Source organism: Zootoca vivipara, chromosome 16 (assembly GCF_965207765.1).
Source record: "Zootoca vivipara chromosome 16, rZooViv2.hap1.1, whole genome shotgun sequence".
Lineage (NCBI taxonomy): Eukaryota > Metazoa > Chordata > Lepidosauria > Squamata > Lacertidae > Zootoca > Zootoca vivipara.
Genome location: NC_142599.1, coordinates 5,800,652 through 5,825,129, shown reverse-complemented (window position 1 = coordinate 5,825,129; position 24,478 = coordinate 5,800,652). Strand labels below are relative to the sequence as shown.

Here is a 24,478-nt window from a genome sequence, read left to right as displayed (position 1 = left end):
AACCGCTGTTCCGCGGCACACTAGTGTGCCGTGAGACGCTGGCTGGTGTGCCGCGATGTGCGGCGACGAGAAGGGCGATTTGCATTGTCACGTGCCTGGCAGGGGGGGCAGGAGGGGGCAGCTGCCCCCCCCCCCGAAGCAAAAAATTAATGTATTTTACAGACCATAACCAGCACTTTTCCCCTCCAAAAACTGAAGTGGAAAGGGCTTTGCTTTAGCAAGAGCAGCTAAGTCTCCGCTTGCTGCGGGGGGAGGGGGGGCACCTGTAACAAAAACACATCAAATAAATAAAGCAAAGTGGCTACCAGTAGTTAAGCAGTTAAGACAATGGAGCAGATATCCCCAGGCAAGATTCGATAGCTGACCATTTCACCCTATTGTTCTTAAGTGGGAGTTGTTAATGAGCATTCAGGAGCATTAAGAGTTCTATTGGTGATTTAATGAGGGTGCAGACTCAGAGGATTCAATTTTACTAAGGTGGCTCTGCAAGGCTAAAAAGAAGTGAATAAGAAAGGGGGGAGGCTGTAGCTTTGACAGACACAGTGATGTTTATAAAAAGCAGTGGTGTTCCAGTCTGCCCCTCCTCCTGCATCTGTATACTGTAAATCAGGGGTGGCCACCTCCCAAGAGACTCTGATCTACTCACAGAGTTTAAAACTGGGGGTGATCTACCCCCTTTTGGGGGGTTCAGGTCAAAGCTGTTGAGTTTTTTTAAGGAAGGGAAGCCCTGTTTTTTGGGGGTTAGGTCAAACTTGTTGAGCTTCTTTTAGGAGGGAGGGAGGCCCATTTTTGTTTAGGGCTTCAGGTCATAGTTCAACTTTTTTTAGGGAGGAGGAAAATTTTGGGTGAGCTTTTTTTAGGGGTGTCAGTGACCTACCAGTGATCTACCACAGACATCCAGTGATCTACTGGTAGATCACAATCTACCTGTTGGACGTGCCTGCTGTAAATCAAGCAGAGAGAAAGCTGCTTACAAGGCTCCTGTACATGCAGAGTTCCAGCATCACAGCGTCACCCAGAGGCACCCACAAATATGAGTTATCCCTCTCTCTATTTCTTCCTTCCTTCCCTCCCTCTTCCATCCTTAATAAAATACGGGGGGGCAGATAAGCCCCACATAGAAAGCCCATCAACATGGGGGGGTGACTCTTTCAAATACGGTATTTACCAGTAATTGGGGGGGGGGAGGCACCTAGGCCTCTAGGAGTTGGCTGCTATGCCTAGGAGTAGGACAATTCAAGAAAGCAGAATGATGCATATGCTATGGTAGTATATCAATAGAATCATAGATAGAATTGTAGTCGGAAGGGACCACAAGGGTCATCTAGTCCAACCCCCTGCAATGCAGGAATTTTATCCTAAGGTGGGGCTTGAACCATGGTTGAAATATTATGCTGATATGCAGCAACGCCTCGGAGCCGTCGTGGCTGCGGCCGTGCCTTGCCTCGCCCTCGCCCGCCCTGCCACCCCCTCTCGCCTGCCCGACCCTCCCGTCCTCTCCAGCCAAGCAGGGTAGCCGCCAACGCTGCCAGCCCCAGAAGCACAAGGTGGCCGCTGCTGCCGCCGTCACGATGTCATCAGGCCCACTGGCCCTGTAGCCCCGCCCACATTCCCACTTCGTGGCCCCTCCCCTCCTGTGCCTTGGCCCCGCCCCTGAACGACCATGGCTTGCCCCCCCCCCCTAGTTTTGATCCTGGCTACGCCCCTGCTGGCGGCCGCCAATAAGCAACGCTGACCTGCCGGAAAGGAAGCCAGCCGGGTCATGACGCGGGGCGAGCGCAGCTCTCAACAGCCACCACCACGGGAGGGTGGTTTTAGACAAACTTAAAGAAGCTGGCTGGATGAGCTCAACCTGAAACTTGCTGAGCAAAGGATTGTGCTGGCAGAGAAATCAGCGGCTTGTGAAGCCTTATTACAGGAGATTGCAACCAACACAGCAATTGGCAAGTGTTTCTTACAGTCATAATTATATAGTCAATATAGGGCGGCACAGAGTTAAATTTTTTAACTTTTTTAATGGTGGTGTGCCTCGTGATTTTTTTCATTTTTTTTTTTTAAAAAAATATTTTTATTAATTTTCCAATTAAAACCAATTATATCACATTTCAATATTTCAAATTATACACATATATATATCAATCAAACCGAATGTTATGCCAAATCATCTAAATAATTTATTTTTGGGTTCCCATGCTTCAAGAAATTGGGAATTCCTCGCAACTGTCCACTGCCGTCTTATTTCTAAAGTTCAAATCGTCCTCCAAGCTCATAATATTCCAAATCTTCCCCTTACAGTCACCTAGATGTTTTCCACTTTCATCCGATTGTTCCAGCTGCTGAGATAAATGTCAAACGAAGTTTCACAGATGTTCTTTCTCCTGTGTGAGTTAATCAGTCCAGCCTCCCCATAAATCTTCTTAGTGGAGCTCCCTGTTGCGACGGAGTAGCAGCGCCATCTTAAAAGGCTCAAATCACTTTCATTTTCTCTCATAGCCATGAAGATTTACGATTTATTTATCTTTATAGAATTTACAGCTTTTTCAGGCAGGAGACCCAAACATCCAACCATGAACTCTTGGTAAATTAATGGATCTCCTTGCCCTATAGCTGAACTTAGCTTCAGGTCGCTGCTCCAATTTAAAGTGCGTCACAGCTCATAAATCCTCCGAACGCGTCCAGAACTCCTTCCGTCTGACTAGGGGGGGGCTTTTCTCATCGGCAACTTCACATCTTTAAGAAATATGCTCAGTAACAACAGCTATAGAGTTCAACTCACACAGTCTTTTGCTTCTCTTTCACTCCAAACAAGCCAGGACATCGCGTCCGGGAAGATACGAGGCAACAATATGAAGAAAAAATAAAAACTTGCTTCCCTTATCGCTCCGTCCCCATCAATCCTTCTTCCAGATGCCGTACATTCTTTGACTCCTCTCGCTCAGCAGCATAAAATTCTCAGCAGTAAACAGCGCTTCTTCCCCTCCTTCTGAAGTATGTCCATAGATTTAAGCCTAATTATCTTCTTTAACCATGGAAATCCCCGCCATGCAGATTAGCGTCCGGGAGTCCTGGCCGTCGTAAGTGCTCAGCCCAAGCTCCCCCCACTCCAAAAACAGTCGGAGTGGGTCTGGGGGCATCGCGGGCCAGCGGCCCCTCTCCGTAACCCCCGGAGAGGGTAGGGGGTTGGATTTTTTTCATGGAACAAGTGTGCCTTGGCCCAAAAAAGGTTGAGAAACACTGCCTTAGACCACATCCACACCATACATTTAAAGCACTTAGATACCAATTTAAACATGGCTTCCCCAAACTGGTTTAACAATCAATCCCTCTTCACAGGGAACTATGGGAATTGTAGCTCTGTGAGGGGACTAGGGAGGTATCACTGTTTAAATATGAAGCTACTTTCATAGCTGCCAAGTTTTCCCTTTTCTCGCGAGGAAGCCTATTCAGCATAATGGAATTTCCCTTAAAAAAAGGGAGAACTTGGCAGCTATGAGCTACTTTAAATGGTATAGTATACTTGGGGCCTGATTCCATGATTGCCATGGTTCCTAAATGCCCCAGATCCCACTGCTCTTCCTTATGGTCCCTTGATGTGGGCTGTTCCTCTATCATGTTTACCTTGGGGCAGCAGTGCAAATTTGAATAAAATATGGGGGGGCTCAATTAAGCCCTGCCCTGCTTAATTGGTTACACACCACTTGAATGGCAATGCCCATCAAATTTGGGGGGGCAACCCCCTCAAATATTTTATTGGGGGGGTGAAGCCCTCTCAGCCCCTAGAAGTTGGCCCCTATGCCTTGGGGAGCTCCAGGTGGTTTTCTGAAGAGTATTCCTCCAGACACCGGGTATGCAATCTGCTTTCCTGCAAGCTGTTGGTTTTCTTGAAAGCCTTTCTGAAGCTGTGCCTGACTGTTACGAGCACGTTGGTCGTGCTCATTTAGACAGCAAGGGCCATTGGGTGCCAACTGTTTAGGGGACAATTTCCTGGCACAACATCCCAAGCGCCAGATGAAAATGTCAGTTGCCACACGCCCAGGGAACTTTTCTTTTTCCTTGGCAGCAAAATGTCTCTCATAATTGATTCTTTTCAACATCTGGTGTGCAGATCAACATGGGCAGCTAACAGTCCAAGAATGGAAGGGCGATTCATTTTCATTGCGACTTAATAAAATAAGCAAGTGAGGCGGGGGATGCAGGGTGTCAGAAACACTTTAAAAAATAGTTATTCCTCCACTCATCTTAAGGGGAAAGGAAGCCGTTGGGTGCAGTATGGATTATTACTTAGCCAAAGGACTTGTCTTTCAGCATCACAGGGAAGATAATTAAATGTGTAGATAATAACCCCAATTTCCAGACCTAGGAACTCATAAAGGATGCCAGGTTCTCTCTCCCCCAATGATATCCATGCTCAGAATGGCTCGTTTTGTGAATAGAAACCCAGTGGAACAAATGTCTCATTGCTTGGGTCAATGGGCCTGCAGGACACTTTCGCAGCACTGTTCATATGGCACTGTTGCACATGCTTTCCCTTTTAACAATCTTGGCATAAAACTTCTTTCTGCAGTGCGTTCTGGGAATCTAAAGACCCATGCATCTTGGTGGCTGTCGAAGGAGATGCATATCCCACAATCTGCTCCTTCTGGGGTAGTTTGTCCTTCTTTGGTTCTCACCCTGCACTCAGCTCTCACCTGGCGCTCCTAGAAGCTGCCAGCATGTGATAGTGGCCACGCCCTGGGAACGGCTTCAGCTGGACAACTAAACCAGGAGAGGGTAGCCAATGGGTCTCAAACCCTCAGTGAGTTAGGGGACTTCCCTTGCATGTGAAGACAGGCTTCAACGGGTTGAGCAGAAGAGACCAAGAGTGGGTCCAAAGGTCAAAATGGCAATTTCTGCAGGTGTTGCAGAGGAAGTGAGGGGCAGGTGGAGCTTGTTCAGAGAAGAAAAGGTCAGGAAGAAACAATACACTAATATGGAGTGGAGTCCCAAGGTGGTTGGATGGCGCCTTGTACGCCTCCTTCCAGAAACTCCTGCAGCCAAGCTGGTGCAAACATATTGCTCTGCTTTCCTTTGGACCTCATCGGTGAGGCTGAGAGGGCAGTCTTGACATCTGGGCATCTCCAGACACATTGCCCAGGCTTGCACCCTGGAGAGGTCAATTCAGTGCTGCTAATGCAGCAGCTTGACTTCACCCCCAGAAGCTCACTCCATTGCCTCTCGAGACAGATGGATACCAACAATTAATTCAGTGGAAGCTGGTCCATAAGGACAAAGCAGGCTCTGCCCCACCAAACTCTGCCGATTTCTTACTTGTGACTAACTGGGGGTTTAGCTCTGCCTGTACCTGGCTCTGGCTCCATCGACTTTCGGCTCTGGCTCTACCTACTCTTGGCCTCCCTGCCTTCCTCCCCCCCAGTCCCAATGGACACTGGTCTCTACTGTATAGGAACCCGCAAGCTTGTCTTTAAGACAGAGGCAGCAAACCCAAGGCCCTCCTTGTCCCACACTCAAAAACTTCTGTTATTATTTATTTAAACTCTTTGTCGCTCCTCAAAAAAATTGCAGGTGTTGCCCCTGAAAGAGAATGTGGCAATCCCATTCTAAATTGGCTTTATGCAAAATCCACAGACCAATGAAGGATGCAGTTCATCCCTCTGCTGTTCTCTAAGACAGGTTGCCATTCTTACCAAATCCATTTTGTCTTCCCTCAGAATTCCTCAGGTGTTCTGCCTGAGGGTGAAAAGCAAGAGTCACTTTGAATTTTGCTTGAGGCAAAAGCAGAGCAGTAGACAACTGGCAGTAGACCAGGTTACCAGTCCTTCTTGTTTAACAATAGGGACAACACAAGCATTTCCTTTCCACCTCCACCCACCCTAGCCTCCAAATTCCAGGCTCAATTGGGGTCTCCGAAGTAACTAAATGAGTGTCTTTCCCAGCATCCACCATCTCAAATTCTGATCAGCAGATGAGGTCTTCTTGGTGGTGTCACTGTTGGAAGCTCCCTGGTTTTCATTGATCCATAACCAGGTCTTTTCAGTGGCAGGTCCCCATTTGTGGAATACCCTGCCTGGTGAAGTGTGTCAGCCTCCATAATTATTAACTTTCAGGAGGAATTTGGAAACATTCCTATTTGCACAGGCATTTGATAGTTGAAAGACACTGTTGCTGGTAACCCTAAGATCAGGCATCCCCAAACTGTGAGGCTAAACATTGCTTGCAAAGGATCATTGGCCTAAGATGTATGCCTTTCAAATGTTGAGATGGAAAGATCCCACAGGCTTGTAGGCGAGCTTGGTTCCTCAATGCTAGTTGGAATTGGTGAAGCAAAGGAGAATCCTCATGCAATGGGGGAAAGAGGACAGCAATCTCACCAAGGACAGATGGAGACAGGGCCGGCGCGTCCATTAAGGTGAACTAGGCAGCTGCCTAGGGCACCAAAATGGAGGGGGCACTGGCCAGCCTGCCCGCCCGCCCGCCCATCGCCCCCCGGTCCTGCCTGTGGCCACCTCCACTGTGCCTCTCAGCTGTTGAGTGGCTTCAGGCCGCTCTTCGGAGGCACGCGGGGAGCGCGAGCCTGGGGCTGCCACGCCGCGCCTCTCAGCTGTTCAGCGGAGGCAGCCCCAGGCCCGCGCTCCCCGTGCACCTCCGGAGAGCGGCCTGAAGCCGCTGAGTTCAGCACCCCTTCTGCGCCCCCGATGGCCACCCAGCCCGGGCCTAGGAACAGCCCTGGAGGCACCCTCTCCGCTCGCTCGCTGGAGCCGGGCCTACCCCTCCAGCAGCTAGCATGCCGAGATCAAGCTCCAGAGGAAGCAGAAGAAGGCCGCACCAGAAACAGGGAAGGCCGCTAGCTGACAAGGTAAAGAGACTGCTTTTTACCCCTTCCCCTCACCAACAACCAAGGAACTCTCTTTTTATTTTATTTTTTACTCTTCTTTATTTTTTTTCTCTTCTTTATTTTTTTCAATTTTCATTTATTTTCTATTTTATTTATTTTTTATTCCACTTTTATTTTTTCTAAAAAAAGGTCAACAACTCTGGGAAATTGGGGGGGGCAGAAGGCGATCTTGCCTAGGGCGCAAAAAACCCTACCACCGGTCCTGGATGGAGAGTCTGAATATTTAAAAGTGATGGGTGGATATCAGGGTTCCAATAAATAAACAAAAATAGACCCAAGAAGTCTGTTCACAACTGCTCTACATCACACATGTTTATCAACACAACTGTGTCTTATTCACACTTTACATTTCTAGGTGTCCACACTTTTATGAAAAGACTCCAGTTTGCAGTCCAGGCTTCTTCTTTAAGTTTATGTTATGTAAGATACAGCATCCCCCCAGCAATAGCAGCAACAGAATAGGACCGGCTGAAACAATATTACCCATCTTCACCATGAGAATGAAACCCTCAGTGACCCAGATTGTATCCAAGCAACCAGGAACTTTGCCAGTCTGATGAACAAGACTTGCTACACATTTCCCCCTTATTCTTTTTTGGAGGACTGTTTTCATCAAAAGGCCAACACACAGGGGAAACCATGATTGAAATAAGAATAATATTTATCTTTCTGCTGCTGTTGTCTAGAGTTGGAATGGCCAAGTTTTGGAAGAAATGCAACCATAATCCTTCTCCTCATTTGACCCTTAACCTTTTACTTGTCAACTTAACCATATTGAGCCTTTATAGCAAATTTAATGACAACTTGCGGAAGCAAGTTTCATAGCTTAACTATATGCTGCACGATGAAGGATTTTCTTCTATCTGTCCTGAAATCTCCCAACATTCAGCTTCAGCAGGTTGCGAGAGTCTGGAACAGACCAATACCACGCTAATCTGACTCAGCAGAAGACACGCCCTTATTTAATTTAGCTCTTTATTCAGAACCATGAGGACTAGCATTTACTTCATCTTTGGGAGAAGGTTCATAACTCAGCGATGGAGTGCATGCTTTGCAAGTAAAAGGTCCCAGGCTGAATCCCCGGCATCTCCACTAAACAACAAAGCAATGTATAATTTGTGGCATGTGTGGGATGAAGTGGGAGTCAGAATTCAGGTGACATGCAGGACTTGCACATCCCTAGACTGAATGGACTGAACTATGGAATTCTGGGAGAGTACATGCCAAATCTCTTCTGAAAAAGGATTTCGCAGCATGGATCTGCAGGCACTAAATGCTCACCTTCTAGTCGAAGGTAAAGGTAAAGGGGCCCCTGACCATCAGGTCCAGTCATGTCCAACTCTGGGGTTGCGGCGCTCATCTCGCTCTATAGGCCGAGGGAGCCAGCAGTTGTCTGCAGAAAGCTTCCGGGTCATGTGGCCAGCATGACAAAGCCACTTCTGGCGAACCAGAGCAGCACATGGAAACGCCGTTTACCTTCCCGCCCTATTTATCTACTTGCACTTTGATGTGCTTTCGAACTGCTAGGTTGGCAGGAGCTGGGACCAAGCAATGGGAGCTCACCCCATTGCAGGGATTCGAACCGCCGACCTTCTGATCAGCAAGCCCTAGGCTCAGTGGTTTAACCCACAGCGTCACCTAGTCGAAGGTAGTCTTCTGAAATGCGGGGGGAGGGGCACAACTAGCAGCACTCCTCCAGATGATCCCAGTGACTAAGATGGGATTTAAGGGCTCAGGTGGTCCTGAAGGTATCCTGACCCCAAGTTGTTTAGGACTTTGTACAGTAATACAAGCACCTTGAACCTAGCTCAGTAATAGATGGGCAACCCATGTAGGAATAAGGCTGCTGGACATTTTGTCCAGCTTTCAGTGTCTATGAAAGATTACAGAGCCACCCAGAGCTTATCGTGCAAGAGCAGAAGATGTGATGTTCTCCCAATTGCTTTTCTCTCACCCTTCCTCTTGTCCCTTTTGCTGGAGATAAGCTACACTCCAGAGAACATGACGTGATTTACAGCTACAAAATGAACTATCCTCATTGTCACCATCTGATATAAGGGGCCAATTTCCAACTCAGTTAATGTGAGTGTTTGGCAGACTGCCAATGGGGGGGGAGGATCTTGGATTGAAGCCAAAATTAGCCCTACTCAGAGTAGACACATTGAAAATAATGGACACGATGAACATTAATTTTCATAGGTTTACTGTACTCTACCTTAGACCACATTCACATCATACATTTAAAGCACCAAGATACCACTTTAAACATCCATGGCTTCCCCAGAGGATTCTGGGAACTGTAATTTGCTTAGGGTGCTGAGAGTTGTTAGGAGATCCCTGTAGACCTCACTGAGCTACAATTCCCAAATTGGTCTAACAATCAATCCTTCCTCTCAGGGAACTCTGAGAATTGTAGCTCTGTGAGGGTAATCATAATCAATCATCAAACGCAGCAGCAACACTTTGAATTGTGTTCAGAAACATAATGGGAGCCAATGTAGGTCTTTCAGCACTGGTGTTATGTGGCCCCAGCAGCCATTCCCAGTCACCAGTCTAGTTGCCCCATTCAGCATTAGTTGTAGTTTCCAAGTCACCTTCAAAGGTAGCCCCACATACAGCGCATTGCAGTAGTCCAAGCAGGAGATAACCAGCACATGTACCACTCTGGTGTGAGTGCCCAGGCAGGTAGGATCTCAGCCAGCAAACCGGACGGAGCTGGTAGACAGCTGCCCTGGAGACAGAACTGACCTGTGCCTTTATGGACAGCTGTGAGTCCAGAATGACTCCCAGGCTGCACATCTGGTCCTTCAAGGGCACAGTTGCCCCATTCAGGAACAGGGAGTCCCCCATACCTGCCCACCCTCTGTCCCCCACGAATAGTACTTCTGTTCGTCAATTCAATCTCAATTCGTTAGCTGCCATCCATCCCCCAACCACCTCCAGACCCTCTCACGGGACATTCACCACCATCACTGGTTCTGATTTAGATGAGAGGTAAGAGTTTGGGACATTTCTTAACAACTCCCAGCATCTTCAACAAACTACAGCTCCCAGCATGGTCACCTGCCTCTGAATGCGGGTTGCTGGGAATCACAATTGGGAAGAGTGCTGTTGCATTCAGGTCCTGCTTGCAGGCTTCCAACAGGCACCTGGCTGGGCCACGGTAGGAACAGAGATCTGGACTGGATGGGCATTTGGCCTGATCCTGCAGGGCTCTTCTTATGTTCTCATGGTGCAGTAACATTCTGCTCCTGCATCTGGTGGGATGCAGCCCAGGCTCCCCGCCTGCTGTGCTAACAAACACTCCAGGTTGGCAAACATGAGGAAAGATACGCAAACACAAGATGTTGCTCCTCACCAGGGCTGCCTCGCTCAACTTCTCATTGCCTAAGGCTACCGACTCAAGCAGGCTTGTGAGCAGAAGGAACTGAGCCATATCTGGGAAGCAGCAATTTGTCAAGAAACACTAGAACTGAGAAGTGAAGTCTTATCAGCTGTAACAAACTTCAGGCCTGGGGACCAGTGGCAGCCCCCAGAGTGAATGGGGGGACGGGGACTGAACAGCCAACCTTGGCCTGTTCTCAGCCAGTCCCCATCTGCCGGTTTTCTTGCCTAGCAACTGGTCCAGGGGGTAGCACTGGCTGTCACCTTCCTTAGACCCAAGGTTGTATTCATAGAACTCAACAGGAAGGAGGATAAAGATAAAACTAGTTAACTGTGTGACATTGGCTTTTGCTTCACCTACTGTTGGCCTCCTGGCCTTCTGCCCTACCATTGCCAATGGGCACCGGTCACCACTGCTGGAGGCTGGATGCAGCCCTCCAAGCCCCTAGTTCTTGAGACCAGCTCCAGCTACACACCTTCTCCCCAGTCAACCCCCCCCCAACTGCATCAACCTTGCTTTGCACCATCTTTAACTCTATTTGCTTAGCTGGAATGTTTCCTTGAACTTAGATAATGCCTCTCATTTGCCTAAATGGGAACTTTCAGCCTAAACTACCTCTCAAGGTTGTTATGAGAATGCTAGGGAGAGTCATGTATGCCACCTTGAGCTCCTTCGGGAAAAGGTGGATGTATTATTTGATAATGAAATAATTACCTAATGTGACAAATAAATCCTGTATGTTATCATTCCTCCCCAAGGACGTGCTCTATGGGGAGCTGGCTTCAGCCACCACACCCATTGGCAGACCAACTCTGCGTTATAAAGATGACTGCAAACATGACATGAAGGTTGGCAACACCAACCCTGCTATGTAGGAATCCCTTGCAGATGACTGCAGTGCCTGGAGACAGGCAGTCACGTTGTTCATCCATACCAGTGATCAGAGGAGGAATGAATGCTGGGCCTCGGAGAAGCACAGATAGAAGAAACGCCATGGTGCATCTGCAGCAACACAACCGGATGCCTTCATCTGCCCTGGCTGCAACAAAACATGTCTTTCCTGTGTCGGTGTCTACAGCCACAGTGGGCGCTGCAACCTTCCAGCAGTTTGAATTCACTCCCAGAAGTGCACTCATCTCCATTGTCTCCCAAGACAGATGGATGCCAACAGCAGCAGCAAAATCATTCCTCTTCCTCCACAATGAGGTCATCCCAATGGTTTCATTGAATTCTGGGGTTGTCTGACTTTTAAAAGAGATGATCCCAGCTCAAAGACCCTATTGCCATCAGAGGGGTCCATCCCAGTATCAGGGCTTACTGGGACTTACTCTGAATTGTAACCAAGCCCAACTCCGACAATGATGCAAGTTCCCTAGTTGTGTCAAGGAGACAAGAGACATTTTAGAAGAAACACTGAAGAAGAGCTGTAGATTTTCTTGTTTGGGAGCCCAGAAACTTTGAGCAAAAGCCAACATCAAAAAGAGAAGCCAGGCTCTTCCCATATCCTATACATATTAGCTTGAGATGAGAATGTCTGTGAACATGTGCATTTTGCCCCCTCTTGGCACAAAAAAAATACAAAGCCAGGCTCTGCCTCTACCTGACATTAGCTCTGGCTCTGCCTCCTGTTTGGGCTCCCTGTGTTCTACCCTACCAGTCTCAATGGGCATTATAGAATCATAGGGTTGGAAGGGGCCACAAGGATCATCTTTTGCCCAACATGGGGCTCAAACCCATGACCCTGAGATTAGAAGTCCCATGCCCTACTGACTGCCCACCTTACCTTCCAAGTCCCAGACTGCAGAATCCGGGACCGGCAGCCGTGTGACACCGGATGTTGCGTCGACGTAACTTCCAGTGTCACTTTGCCCTTCTATGGGCACCAAAAATGGCCGCCGCCGGCTTCGAAAGTCACTTGTACTCATGTCAGGAAGTGCGTCAACGCAACTTCCGATGTCGCTCTGCCCATCTATGGGCACAAAAAATGGCTGCCAGTGACACCGGAAGTCGCGTCTATGCACTTCTGGACATGCGTAGATGCGACTTTTGAAGCCGGCGGCGGCCATTTTTTGTGCCCATAGAAGGGCAAATCGGAAAGAAAAAATGGCCGCCGGCAGGAGAAAATAACGGAGAAAAACGGGAGACAAAGTGATACGGGGGACCACCGGGAAAAGGTAAGTAAAAACGGGGGTTTCCCCGGGGAAAACGGGGTACTTGGCAGCTATGCTACCCACCCATTAGCGGATGAACAATCCAACACTGGGTGAACTCTGCTTCACAGCATCAGTCACCACTGCTTGAGTCCTGTCCCCATGTAGAACTGGGATGGACCAGACTTCAATGGGTCTGTCCATCCCTACTTCTGAGTAATAAGTACCAGGGGAACAAACTGTAGGTGCCCCTGCTTATGGAAGCATCCAGCTAACTATTCTGGATAACAGGATGTTGGTCTGATCCCATGGGCTCTTTTTACATGTACATATGGGACAGGGGCTAAAATAGAACTCCACTTTGTGTCCAGCAAGACCTTTGAATTTACTTCTTTTATTAAAAATACCACAAGACTGTGATGGAAGACTAGCAAATGCAAAGGTCTGGGAAGTGGAGAGAATTCAGGCCCTCCCCACCGATGGTTCACTTTCTTTGGTTTAGAAATAAAGTTTTCAGCATGAGCCAGCTAATTAATTTAAACGAAAATGCCACAGCTAATTGTAGCCTATCACCTCTGTGTGGATACATGGAGATTCCAGTAACACAATGGAAGGCAACAACTCCAGAGGAGCGATTATCATGTACTGGGCCCATAATCCCCAAAGGGTGTGTGTGTGTGGAATCACACAATAGACCAATGGTTTCCAAGGAGCTGTTACTAGTCATCAGGTAAATAAAAAATCTTATTGAAATGTAGTTTATGCATTGAGACCTTTCTACTGCAGATGCAAATTAGCAGATCCAGTTGCCTTGAACAAACATTGAGGATTCATAAGGCTGAACCCAAAGACTGCTGCTTTTCAGAAGCATTTTTGGCTTTGTCTGTCAAAAACCCACAATCTTTTCAACCAACTTTGGAACACCTCCAAAAATGTCACCTATTCACACCATTTTCTCTTCCCTTTCCCTCAAATGGGCTTGGTTTCCACACTTGGCTAAATCTGATTGCCTATGTATCATTGTGATGTCATCCCATTCAGCTGTGCGATTGCCTATTGGCTGGGATCATCCATGAAAGGGGGAGATGCAAATACCAGGAGGCAAAGAATGATGCCAAATGAAAAATAGATGACAATAAATGGGACCGGGAAAGGTGAGCATTCTAACAATCAAAGCATTTTTCAGGAAATATTTCTCTCCTTCCCCAATTCCCACATCTATAGAAACAGAATGAAACATGAAACAGAATAATATAACAAAGGAGGAGGTTGATTCTTACCATCGCAAGTGGAACAATTCCTGCAAAAGTCGCTTGGCTGACAAAGATCTCGGAGACCACCAGCTCGCTCACAGACTCATCTCGGGGGTATTCCACCTGCCAGGTGATTTGCTGGGCCCCCACCAGGCCACTACTGTTGTCTATCTCAAAATCCATCTGAAAGATCTCATAAGAAGAGACATTCACCCTGAAAAATTAAAAGGTGGTGTTACTGGGAATTTGAAATTAGATCTTTTTTTAAACATATTACATAAATGTTTCATATTTGGACAGAAAAAGAAAGACTGAGATTCCTTAAATTGCTGCCCGGGGGAAGGGGGGCTCTGGCAATCATATGAGAGCAGGGGTTGGCAAACTAAGGATCTGGATCAGGCCCAATTGCCTTCAGGATCCGGCCCATGGACAGTCCATGGATTGGCGTGGGGATTCTGTTCGTTCAGGCTGCACCATTTCCCCCCCTGCGCCATTCCATTTCCCCCCTCTCCCTCACACAAACCGCGGTTGCGCATCCTCCCTCCCTCCTGCTGGCTTCTCCCCGCCCTGCCTAGAGGAGGAAAGGGGTTGGACTGAGCTGGCTGAGTGCCATTTTCAGCAGCTCCTCTCCAGAGCCAGCCCTTTCATGCTGCTCATCTTCCCGCCCCCGCCGCCCTGGTGCTCCTCTGGGCCAGAGAGCGGAGTGGATGAGCTCACACTGCCTACCCACGAGAAGCAGCAGTGGTGGTGGTGGTGGCGGCGGCGGCAGCCCCTGGGAACGTAAGCACAGCAGCTAGCGGGGGTGGGGAGGAGGACTACTTGCCCCCCTCATCTCTTCTTCCAGCTCCCCACCCCCGGTTCCACTTCTCTGGCCCGCCACAAGGTCTGAGGGACAGTGGACTGGCCCATGGCTAAAAAAAAATTGCCGACCCCTGTATTAGAGGGCTTAGATATGCTCGTTGTTGTCAGACCACCTGAATCCGTCAACATGCCCCCTTCTCAGAAGAGTAGGCCTTCAAATTTTCTAATTGTTCCTATTTACTGGAGCCAGACAACAAGCTTTCTCCTAGGAGAACTCACAGGCAAATTTGGAGGAGGTCAAAAGGAGAATGACATTACTCACCCCTTTCACTCCAGCCACCTGTTTTTCATGGTGGTAGCTCCTTGCAACCCCCAGTGCTGGCCACCATCCCCACCTCAACCAAGCGTTCTCTGTGCAACATTATACAATGATGCACCACAGTCATCCCTGACAATTGCCCAGAGAGAAGCTGGGGCTGATAGGAGCTGGAAATCCAGCCATATTTGGATGGCCACAGGTTCCTTGTCACTGCCCAAGGCCAATAAACTTGCTACATTATGCCCAGTGATAATGTCCAAGGTAGAATTCTGAGCACCAGAATCCCTAGGAAACACAGTTTTCCAGAGCTCCTGAGGGTTTGGAAGGTATGGTATGACAGTATAACTAAAAAAAGCAATACTGGGTGATTAATACCGCTGTGGGTTAAACCACTGAGCCTAGGGCTTGCTGATCAGAAGGTCGGCGGTTCGAATCCCTGTGACGGGGTGAGCTCCCGTTGCTCGGTCCCAGCTCCTGCCAACCTAGCAGTTCGAAAGCACGTCAAAAATGCAAGTAGATAAATAGGAACCGCTACAGCCGGAAGGTAATCAGCCCTGAGTGCTCACTGGAAGGACCGATCCTGAAGCTGAGGCTCCAATACTTTGGCCACCTCATGAGAAGAGAAGACTCCCTGGAAAAGACGCTGATGTTGGGAAAGATTGAGGGCACTAGGAGAAGGGGACGACAGAGGATGAGATGGTTGGACAGTGTTCTCGAAGCTACGAACATGAGTTTGACTAAACTGCGGGAGGCAGTGGAAGACAGGAGTGCCTGGCGTGTTATGGTCCATGGGGTCACGAAGAGTCGGACACGACTAAATGACTAAACAACAACAACAACAACAGCCGGAAGGTAATCGGCGTTTCCGTGTGCTGCTCTGGTTCGCCAGAAGCGGCTTAGTCATGCTAGCCACATGACCTGGAAGCTATACGCCGGCTCCCTCGGCCAATAATGCGAGATGAGCGCGCAACCCCAAAGTCAGTCACAACTGGACCTAATGGTCAGGGGTCCCTTTACCTTTACCTAGCATAACCTTGGGGTCTCAATTTTCAGTGGTGCCCCTGCGGTGTCTCTGAGGCTCCATGCCGAGTTGCACAGAAGATGTTGGGAGCTTCAGACCCATAGCATCTGAAGAGCCACAGGCTGTGCTCCATTAGTTCAACCTATGCACCTTGGAGCAATCTTTGCAAGAGTCGGCATCCATATGCATCCTTATTTTGCACTTATAGGGGATGCCTAGCTGTGCTAGTTTACGTATCTTTCTCCCAACTGGATTCCCTCCAAATTTTATTAGAGTTCACCAGGGATGATGGGAGTTGGGGGGAAAGGCTTGGAATAGCTAGAGTGTGTAATAGGCAGGAAACTGTGGTCCTCTAAGTGCTGTTGGACCACAACTCCCATCTTCCCCAGCCAGCATAGCTAATGGTCAAGGATGATGGGAATTGGGGTCCAACAAAATCTGGAGGGCACCACCTTATCTTTCCCTACCATGGGATACTAAAGGGAGTAGGACATGACGATGTTTTAGAAGGCAAGCTTTTTGTATAATCCTCATGCTGGGGGCAGGTCTGACTCTAGTTGAGGAAAAGGGTGAAGGCTGCACACTTCCAACGAAGGCAGCTTTAAAGTTAAGGACTGGTGATGCCCTTCTTTCCTTTCCTCTGCAGATAATTTGCATACACCAAGCAGGGCAGGCATTTGCAAAAAAGAAAAAGAAAAAAAAGCAACGCAAGGTGCTTGTGTCGTCTTAATCTCCTTTTTTTTAGTGGCGCTGCAGAAACAGCTGTACTCACCTGTCAGAGCAGTTCTGTTCTAATTAGGTTTCATGTCTGAGACTACACACACACACACACACACACACACACACACACACACCAGAGAAAATGTCTTACAAAGTGAGCTCACCAACCACTGGAAATGCTTTACACGTTGGCAGTCATTGAGCCCTCTGAACAGATTGTGACACTTCTGCCACTCCTTGAGCGCTCGATTTTATCCCTCCATCTCACAGACATTTAGCCCAAGCCTGGCAGTATCTGGGACAAAAAATCCCCCATGGAGAAGACGGCAATCAACCCGTGGCCCTTGTTCCGTGCCTTTTCCCAGGCCGTAGTTATAATGAGCCACAGCACTAAAAGTTTCCAAAGTGAATTTATTTTTATTTTATTTCACCTCTTGTGTGGTCCACAGCTCTTTTGCCGTCCCGGGAGTCTTTGTTCTAACACTCAGCCCATTGACCCCAAGCCTTTCCTAGAGTATGAAGACTGATCAGTACTTCCTTCCCTGACTCGAAAGGTTATTAACTGTCTGTTCCAAGTTGTGTCCGTCATCACACATTCTGGAACTCAGCAAAATCCCCAAGTTTGCAAGGGACCTTCAGAAAAGGCTGGGGGAACTTCTCCAACTCACAGAGTAATAGAACTGTAGAGTTGGAAGGGACCCCGATGGTCATCTAGTCCAACCCCCTTGCAATGCAGGAATCTCAACATGTGGTTCCCCCATTCAATTTGAAACCAGACCAGGCCCTGCTTAGCTTTGCAAATGGGCTAGCAGTTCTATTGCAGCACCCTTCAGCTTAGTTCCACTCTTCAGGGCAGGCAAGTAATGGCACAATGAAGAAGCTGGTGAAACCAGCAGGGTCCCATTACAGAATGAACAGCCTGGAAGGTGTGGGGAGGCAGGAGCCCCACACCTTCCTGATTTGCAATTCTCGAAATGTAAGTACATCACCATCATCACCATCATCATCTTATTTGTATGCTGCCTTTCCATAGTGGAGGGAAAAACATGCTCAAGGCAGCATACAACATGAAAAGATTTACATAATTATGGACATAACAAAAGTAGCCATAAACAATAAATAAAACACATCAACAGGTGTACAACCAAACTGAGCTGTCTTCTCATAACTCATAATATCTAAAAGATTTTTTTAAAATATATATCAATAAAAGCAACAAAAAGCCCAAGAAAAACCCCTAAACAATACTCCAACCCAAGAGTCTGTTGAGCAACCTCAGCTTTCGTAGCTGGAGTCAGTCAGTCAGTCAGTCAGAGCCCCTCCCTCCCAGGCCAGGTGAGGAAAAGGCCAGCAAGGCAAGGACCACGTCTTCCAGCAATCACAGCCAAGGTGGTCTCGGGCCTCTTCAGCAGCCTCAGCTTTTGTAGTTGGAGTCAATCAGGTCCTTGCCCTCTCAGGTCAGGTGGAAAGGCAAGCAAGGCAGGGAGCGGGTCTTGAGTGGGTATCTGTCCATTCCTTTTGGGCGGCAGTGCAGCCACTGGATGCAGGCCTGTCAGACTCATTCCCCTTTAGTACCTCAATCTCCATAACCGCAAAGAAGTCAAGATGCACAGCCGCGATAGGAGCATAAGATGAGCCTGCTAGATCTGGCCAGCAGCAAGTCTAGTCCAGCACCCTTTTCTCACAGTGGCAAACTAGAGGGCTGCAGGGCTGCAGCCTATTCAGTGAAGGCATTGCCAAATAATGGCCTATAAACATTCTGAATAAACAAACAGGAAGGAAAGGCTTCCTGTTCAGACTGGAACTTGACTACACTGAGGTCCAATGCTGAGGGCCTTCTGGCGGTTCCCTGGCTACGAGAAGACAAGTTACAGGGAACCAGGCAGAGGGCCTTCTCGGTAGTGGCACCCGCCCTGTGGAATGCCCTCCCACCAGATGTCAAGGAGAAAAACATCTACAAGACCTTTAGAAGGCATCTCAAGGCAGCCCTGTTTAGGGAAGCTTTTAATGTTTGATGGATTTCTGTATTTTAATATTTTGTTGGAAGCTGCCCAGAGTGGCTGGGGGAACCCGGCCAGATGGACGGGGTATAAATAATATATTATTATTATTATTATTATTATTATTATTATTATTATTATTATTACAGATTAGCTGTCTTAAGAAATAATAAGAACATCACAGTCCTCAATTCTGTTAGAACAAACCCTGTTCCAGTGATTCTGCCCCTCATACCACGTTCCTTCTGAAGGAAGACGATACTTCAAACTTGCATAAACCCCTCTTCTCTTTCTGGTACTTTCTTCCTCCACCATTTTATTTTTCAATTTACCTAACAGAGATATTCCCCACCTTCTGCAAACTTAGCAAAATTCAAGTTTCAATGGAATTTTGAAAGAAGGGGAGAAAATATTTGATTTGGTTTTTTTAAAAAAACAAACCACCACGGTTATTTCCTGCAAGCAGAAGGAAAAGACCTTATAATTTTAGGCAGCTGGCAAGCTTGCTAATAAGTCCATTTCTATGGAAATGAGTTCGTAACTATTAATTTTGCCTGCTCCTGATCTATTCTTGATGTGCTTTTCAAATTTAGAAAAGCAATTCATGATTCTCTCAATTTGGTAATTACTGACTCCCTTTGATGAATCCAGCCCAGTGTTTCAGACATGAGACATTCATTAGACATATTTCTTTCTGGTGAAGGGGGTGGGGGACAGAAATAATAAAAAGCACCACTTAGTTTTATTGCTTCCCTGCAGTCTTAAGTGAGTAGGTCCACTGAACAAAGCCTAGTCATGGAATCCAATTTTTTGTTGTAACGGCACTTTCCTTTTTTGGGGGGGGGGGACTTTCTGCAGAGTTTCTTAGTCTTTGACATGACTTTGAACTGTGTCACAAATTTAAATTACTCCAGTGTCATCAAAGACAGATGTGGAAACTACTCGGGTGGCCTTTAATTCCCATGGGAATTTTTCTGTCGTAATATTTCCATTTCAATGGGGGCTCTGGCTTTGGGCCCTGTGGCGGTTATTTGCCATTTTTGCTTACACCATCGTAGGAGAGTAAGTTGCAGGGAAGTTGCCAAGCAAGGAATTGAGGGTTTGAGAAGAAGATCTGCAGGCTCAGAGCATGGCAGGAGATAGGGCATTTCCCTTTGACCCAGGGTATCATTTCCAATCAAACTTTGCGTACACCATCACCATAGCAGCCAGGAGAGCAAGTTGTAGAGAGGATGCTCATCAAGGAGCAGAGGGTTGAGAAGAAGACTTCCAGGTTCATACCATGATGGGAGATTAGGCACAAGGCACCATTTACAGCCTGGTGTCGTCATTGCACCCTTTCTGGCACCAGGCTGAGACTCCTGTTTGCCTATGCCAGGTGTCACTAACCCATTGGGGCCAATGGGCACCCTTGGAATTTTGAGAGTGCCATCTGGGTGCCAGTCACATCTTGGCTGTGAATCCTGGAAGTCCTGCTACCTGCCTTGCAGGCCTTTTCCCACGTGGCCTGGGAGGGCGAAGCCCGGACTGACTCCAGCTACAAAAGCTGAGGCTGCTGAACAAACTCTTGGGTTGGGGTGTTGTTTAGGAGATTTTGTTGGGTAGGGGGTTGTTGGAGTTATTGATATTAATTTGTAGCTTTATTTTTAGATATTATAGTTTATGTGGAGATTGTTCAATTTGGATGTGTATTTTTTGATGTTTTATTTATTTGTTAGGTCTGTAATTACGTTAAAAAATGTAAGTTGTAAACTACCTTGAGCATGCAGGGGCAAAACTAGGCTTTTTTCACCTGGGTCAAAACTCAGTTTGGCACACACATCCTACGCACATTTGTGTGTACACACACACACACACACACACACACACACACACACACACACAGGATGGGAGCCTCAATGGTTCAAACCGCAACTGAACAGGAAGAGCAAACTTTTTTTTATTCATTTCAGATTTTTGAAGGGACCTTTTACAAGCACCATATGAGATACTGACAAACTGATTGGTTGCACCACATTGGTGACCCCCAGGTCTAGGCATTCAAAACTGTTGGGCTGCTTTAGTTCTGCTCTGTCAATTGTTTGGGATTTTTGACAGTTTCTCTCAGTTTGCTGTGCTTGTTATGAAGGTTGCTTTTTATTGTACATACTTGGGGCTGCTGCTCCTGCTTGCATTGCTCACCAGCCCTGCTTATCTCCCTTACACCTCACCAACCACCACCTCCCTCCCCTTAACAGCTCACTCCAAACCCACCCAGACAAACCATTCTCTGAAGCAGTATCTCGCCCCCACAACATTGCTTTGTGATGTCTTAAGAAGGGGTCCATTGCTTCAGAGAGCAGTTGGGCTTTCCAAGTTCCCTGCCTCGCCGCTGTCTTAACAGCCTTGGCTACATACTTTGCCACTCTCTCACTGGCCGCTGTGGTCAGTGCAAGCCACTCCTTAGCAAACTTCTACCACCTGCTCTCTCACTGGCCTCTGCCATCCAGCCGCCCACTTGTTTTCTCATTGGCCTCCTGATAAAGTTGTCCTCACACTCGTTTGCAGCACCATCTATTGACAGCCATGGAAACTGTAGTGTGACAACATACTTGCAATTTTATCTATTACCGTGTATGAACAATGTTATTGTACAATGTTATGTACACTCCCCTGGTATCCTTAGAAATATTTTGAAGTAAGAAGGCTGAAAGTCCTCATGGGAAGAGTACTGCCAGAGGGGAGAGAACATATAGACCTGGAGATGTTGCTGGACTATAACAACTGCTGAATCAACCCTGCCGATCAATGGGGTGACAGATGTCGCAGCCAGATCGCCCTCACATCTAAATGGATTCTAGATAGGGATGAAGCGCTGGACCTGGCCCTATCTAATGCGGCCAACCTGTCCACGGGGTATCCTCGCGTGAAGGCAGTAAGAACTATGGCTCACTATTTGAGCGACTTGACGAACCCTTCACAAAGAAGAGCCTTCACACTTGCCCGCTTCTGTTCCATCCCCACAGCATTTTTACAGGGTATATTTTCCAACACTCCCCCCGGTCTCCGACTCTGTCCGTGCAACAAGGGAAAGATAGAGGATTTTATCCATTTTTTCTTTCACTGCCCCCTATATGACGCAATAAGACCAAGGCTCCTCATACTAATTCCTTCGCTTATCGCCTTGGAAGATGACCGCATGAAATTTCTATTGGTGGGCGCTAACCCCAGGGTTACCCGCGGAGTGGCCATTTATATCTTGCAGGCCCTGAAACTCAGAGCTCTTTCGACTGGCTAATTCTCTCTAGAAGCAGATTTCACTAAACATTCTCCAATGGACAAAACACACATGATGCATCCTAGTTTTTACCAAATCCTGTTTTATATCGCATGTTTTTATATCCGATGTTTTGTAAGTGCTTTCAATACATGCTCTGTATAATAGGTTACCTAGGTATCCTCTGTATAATAGGTTACCTAGGTATCCTAGGTTACCGCTGGGATGTGTGTGTGTGTGTGTGTGTGTGTGTGTGTGTGTATGTGTGTGTATGTGTGTGTGTTATGTGCTATGGCCAACCGGCTAATGCAATAAAATTTTGATTGATAACAACTGCCCTCATCCTGGACCTTTGTGTCTGCAGATGAGAGTTGCCTGGAGGGCCATATATTCCCCACCTCTGCAATACTGGATAGAGTGGAACAATTCAGAACCATGGACAGCTCACTGTAGTGTTTGCTGTAAGGTAAATCTAGATCAGTGTTTCAGAGGGGGGGGGGGTATTCCAAGGGGGACACAGGTGAAAAAATGTGTAAATGGGGGTAGGGCACAGCAAAAGGCTAGGGGGGCAGAAAGGGGAGAAGTGAAGGGGGGAAATCATTGCTTAAAATAAAAAAATCCTGATTGGCTGGCTATCCGCTTGGCCAATCACAAGCAGGTAAGGGGGCAGCCCACCAGGGCTGAGCACTTGTTTTTTGCCATGTGCTTTTTCTTGGCACAGTCCTGGTTTGTTTCCGGTGGGAGAGGACAATTGCTGAGGCTCCCGTTTTGACCAGTAGAGCCCGCAATTTAGAACCCTCAGGCATGGTGAATGGGGGGGGGGCGGCAATGGGTAGGCCTGGGAGAGCCAAAGCTGCTTGTTGTTGCTGCCAGTGTTGGGCCGGTGGCAGCCTGGGCCTGACTCTGGAATCCACCCCAGTGCCTAGTGGATCAGGGCCTTCAGATGTTGCCGAGGGGCACAAGGTCTGTCGGCAGCATCTGCCCAGCTCTGCAAGGCGCTGGGTGAAATCCACCCCAGCGCCCAGCTGAGCAGGGACACGTGGATGCTGCTGACTTGCATATAGTAAATTACAAAGTGTCTACTCGGAAGAAAGTTGCACTGAGTTCAATGGGCCTTACTCCAAAGTAAGGATGTGGGGGGCTATAGGATTTTATCTAGGCAGCCAGGGCTCCTCCGGATGACAAGAATTTTTTGCACTAGGTCAGTAAGGACCACGTGCTTTTAAAATTCTCCCATATATACAGAACTCCCTGTTCACCTTTTGGACCGTATGTGCAGGTATCCCCCTCTGTGTCAAATAACTGGGGTCAAATAAGTGTTGTTTACTTTTTATAATACATGGAAGATGGATCTCCCTCAGGAGGTTCTGGTCCCTCCTTCCTTGGAGGTTTTTAAGCAGAGGTTGGATGCCCATCTGTCATGGATGCTTTAGCTGATATCCCTGCATTGCAGGGGGTTGTATTAGAAATATGACCCTTGGGGTCCCTTCCAGCTCCATGATTCTAGGTTTTTTCTGCTTTAACAATATTCATTATGTTCCTATCATTTTATGTAATGGAATTACAAAAATTATAAATTAAACATGTTCTATTTAAAAACAAAACAATTAAATAGCTACCTTTCTATCGGTAGGACCGAGGGGGGGGGCATGGACATAGCTAGGAAGGGGGCAGGCTTTTGTTAGGGGGGCAGAACCTCATATTTGTATTGATTTGTATTGATTTTTACTTATTGGGGGGCAGCTGCCTTCCTTGCTTGGCTATGCCCATGGGGGAGCCACAGGAAGGAAACCAGGTCGAAAGGGGGTCACAGTCAGAAAAAGGTTGGGAAACACTGATCTAGATGAGAGGCAAATCCACATGCAAAGAGCTTGGAATGTTGCTCCAGCAATAATCTGAAGGCAACTGCAAAGTCAAGCAGTCCAAAGGCAAAGTGGGTGTCTGAAGCTCTGCACATAGCTGCCAAGTCTCTCGTATTCCCTGGGAAACCCCCGTTTTTCCAGCTGTTCCCAGCCAAAAAAAACGGATTTTTTTGTTTTTCCCCGGTTTATTCTGGCACGACGGCCATTTTGGAACTGGGCTGAGCATGCTCAGAAGCGACTTTTGATGCTGCTCTGCCCAGTTCCAAAATGGCTGCAGCGCGACTTCTGGTGCGGTGGCCATTTTGGAACAGGGCAGAGCAGCATCAAAAGTAGCTTCTGAGCATGCTCCGCCCAGTTCCAAAATGGCGGCAGCGCTACTTCCGGTCTGCTACTTCCGGTCCAGTCCCTTATTTCTCAGGCCAGAACTTGGCAGCTATGGCTCTGCATCCTCAGAGGAAAACTACTTGTTGCCCTTAAGGTGACCTTGGATTTAAAAAGGGTTGAATACCTTCTCTGGACTAGGTGAATGCCTGAGACAAAAACAGTAGCCCTTCCCCCAGAACTAAGAACTGGGAAGAGAGGGTAGAAAGTGGTAGCCAACTTGGTGGTCTCCAGATATGACTGGGCTACAACCCCCATCATCCCTGACTATTGGCTGGAGCTAACGGGAGTAGTACTCCAATATCATCTGCTGGGCACTGTCTTCTTCTCTGCGACAGATACTTTTCAAATGCTCCAGGATGAACAAAGAGTAGAGCTTGAAACTGCCAGAGCAGACTAAAACAGGAGCAGAGAAGTCAAAGGTGTCAGATTACTTTT

At 47.7% G+C, this 24,478-nt stretch overlaps 1 protein-coding gene across 1 annotated transcript in view; it reads right to left on the bottom strand.

Moving 5' to 3' along the window:
- Positions 1-24,478, bottom strand: part of TMEM132B (transmembrane protein 132B) — a 344,261-nt gene that overhangs the window by 100,358 nt on the left and 219,425 nt on the right. The window contains exon 4 of the mRNA XM_035099220.3: positions 13,708-13,894. Within this exon, the coding sequence (XP_034955111.1) occupies positions 13,708-13,894 (187 nt within the window). The remainder of the gene's footprint in view (positions 1-13,707; positions 13,895-24,478) is intronic.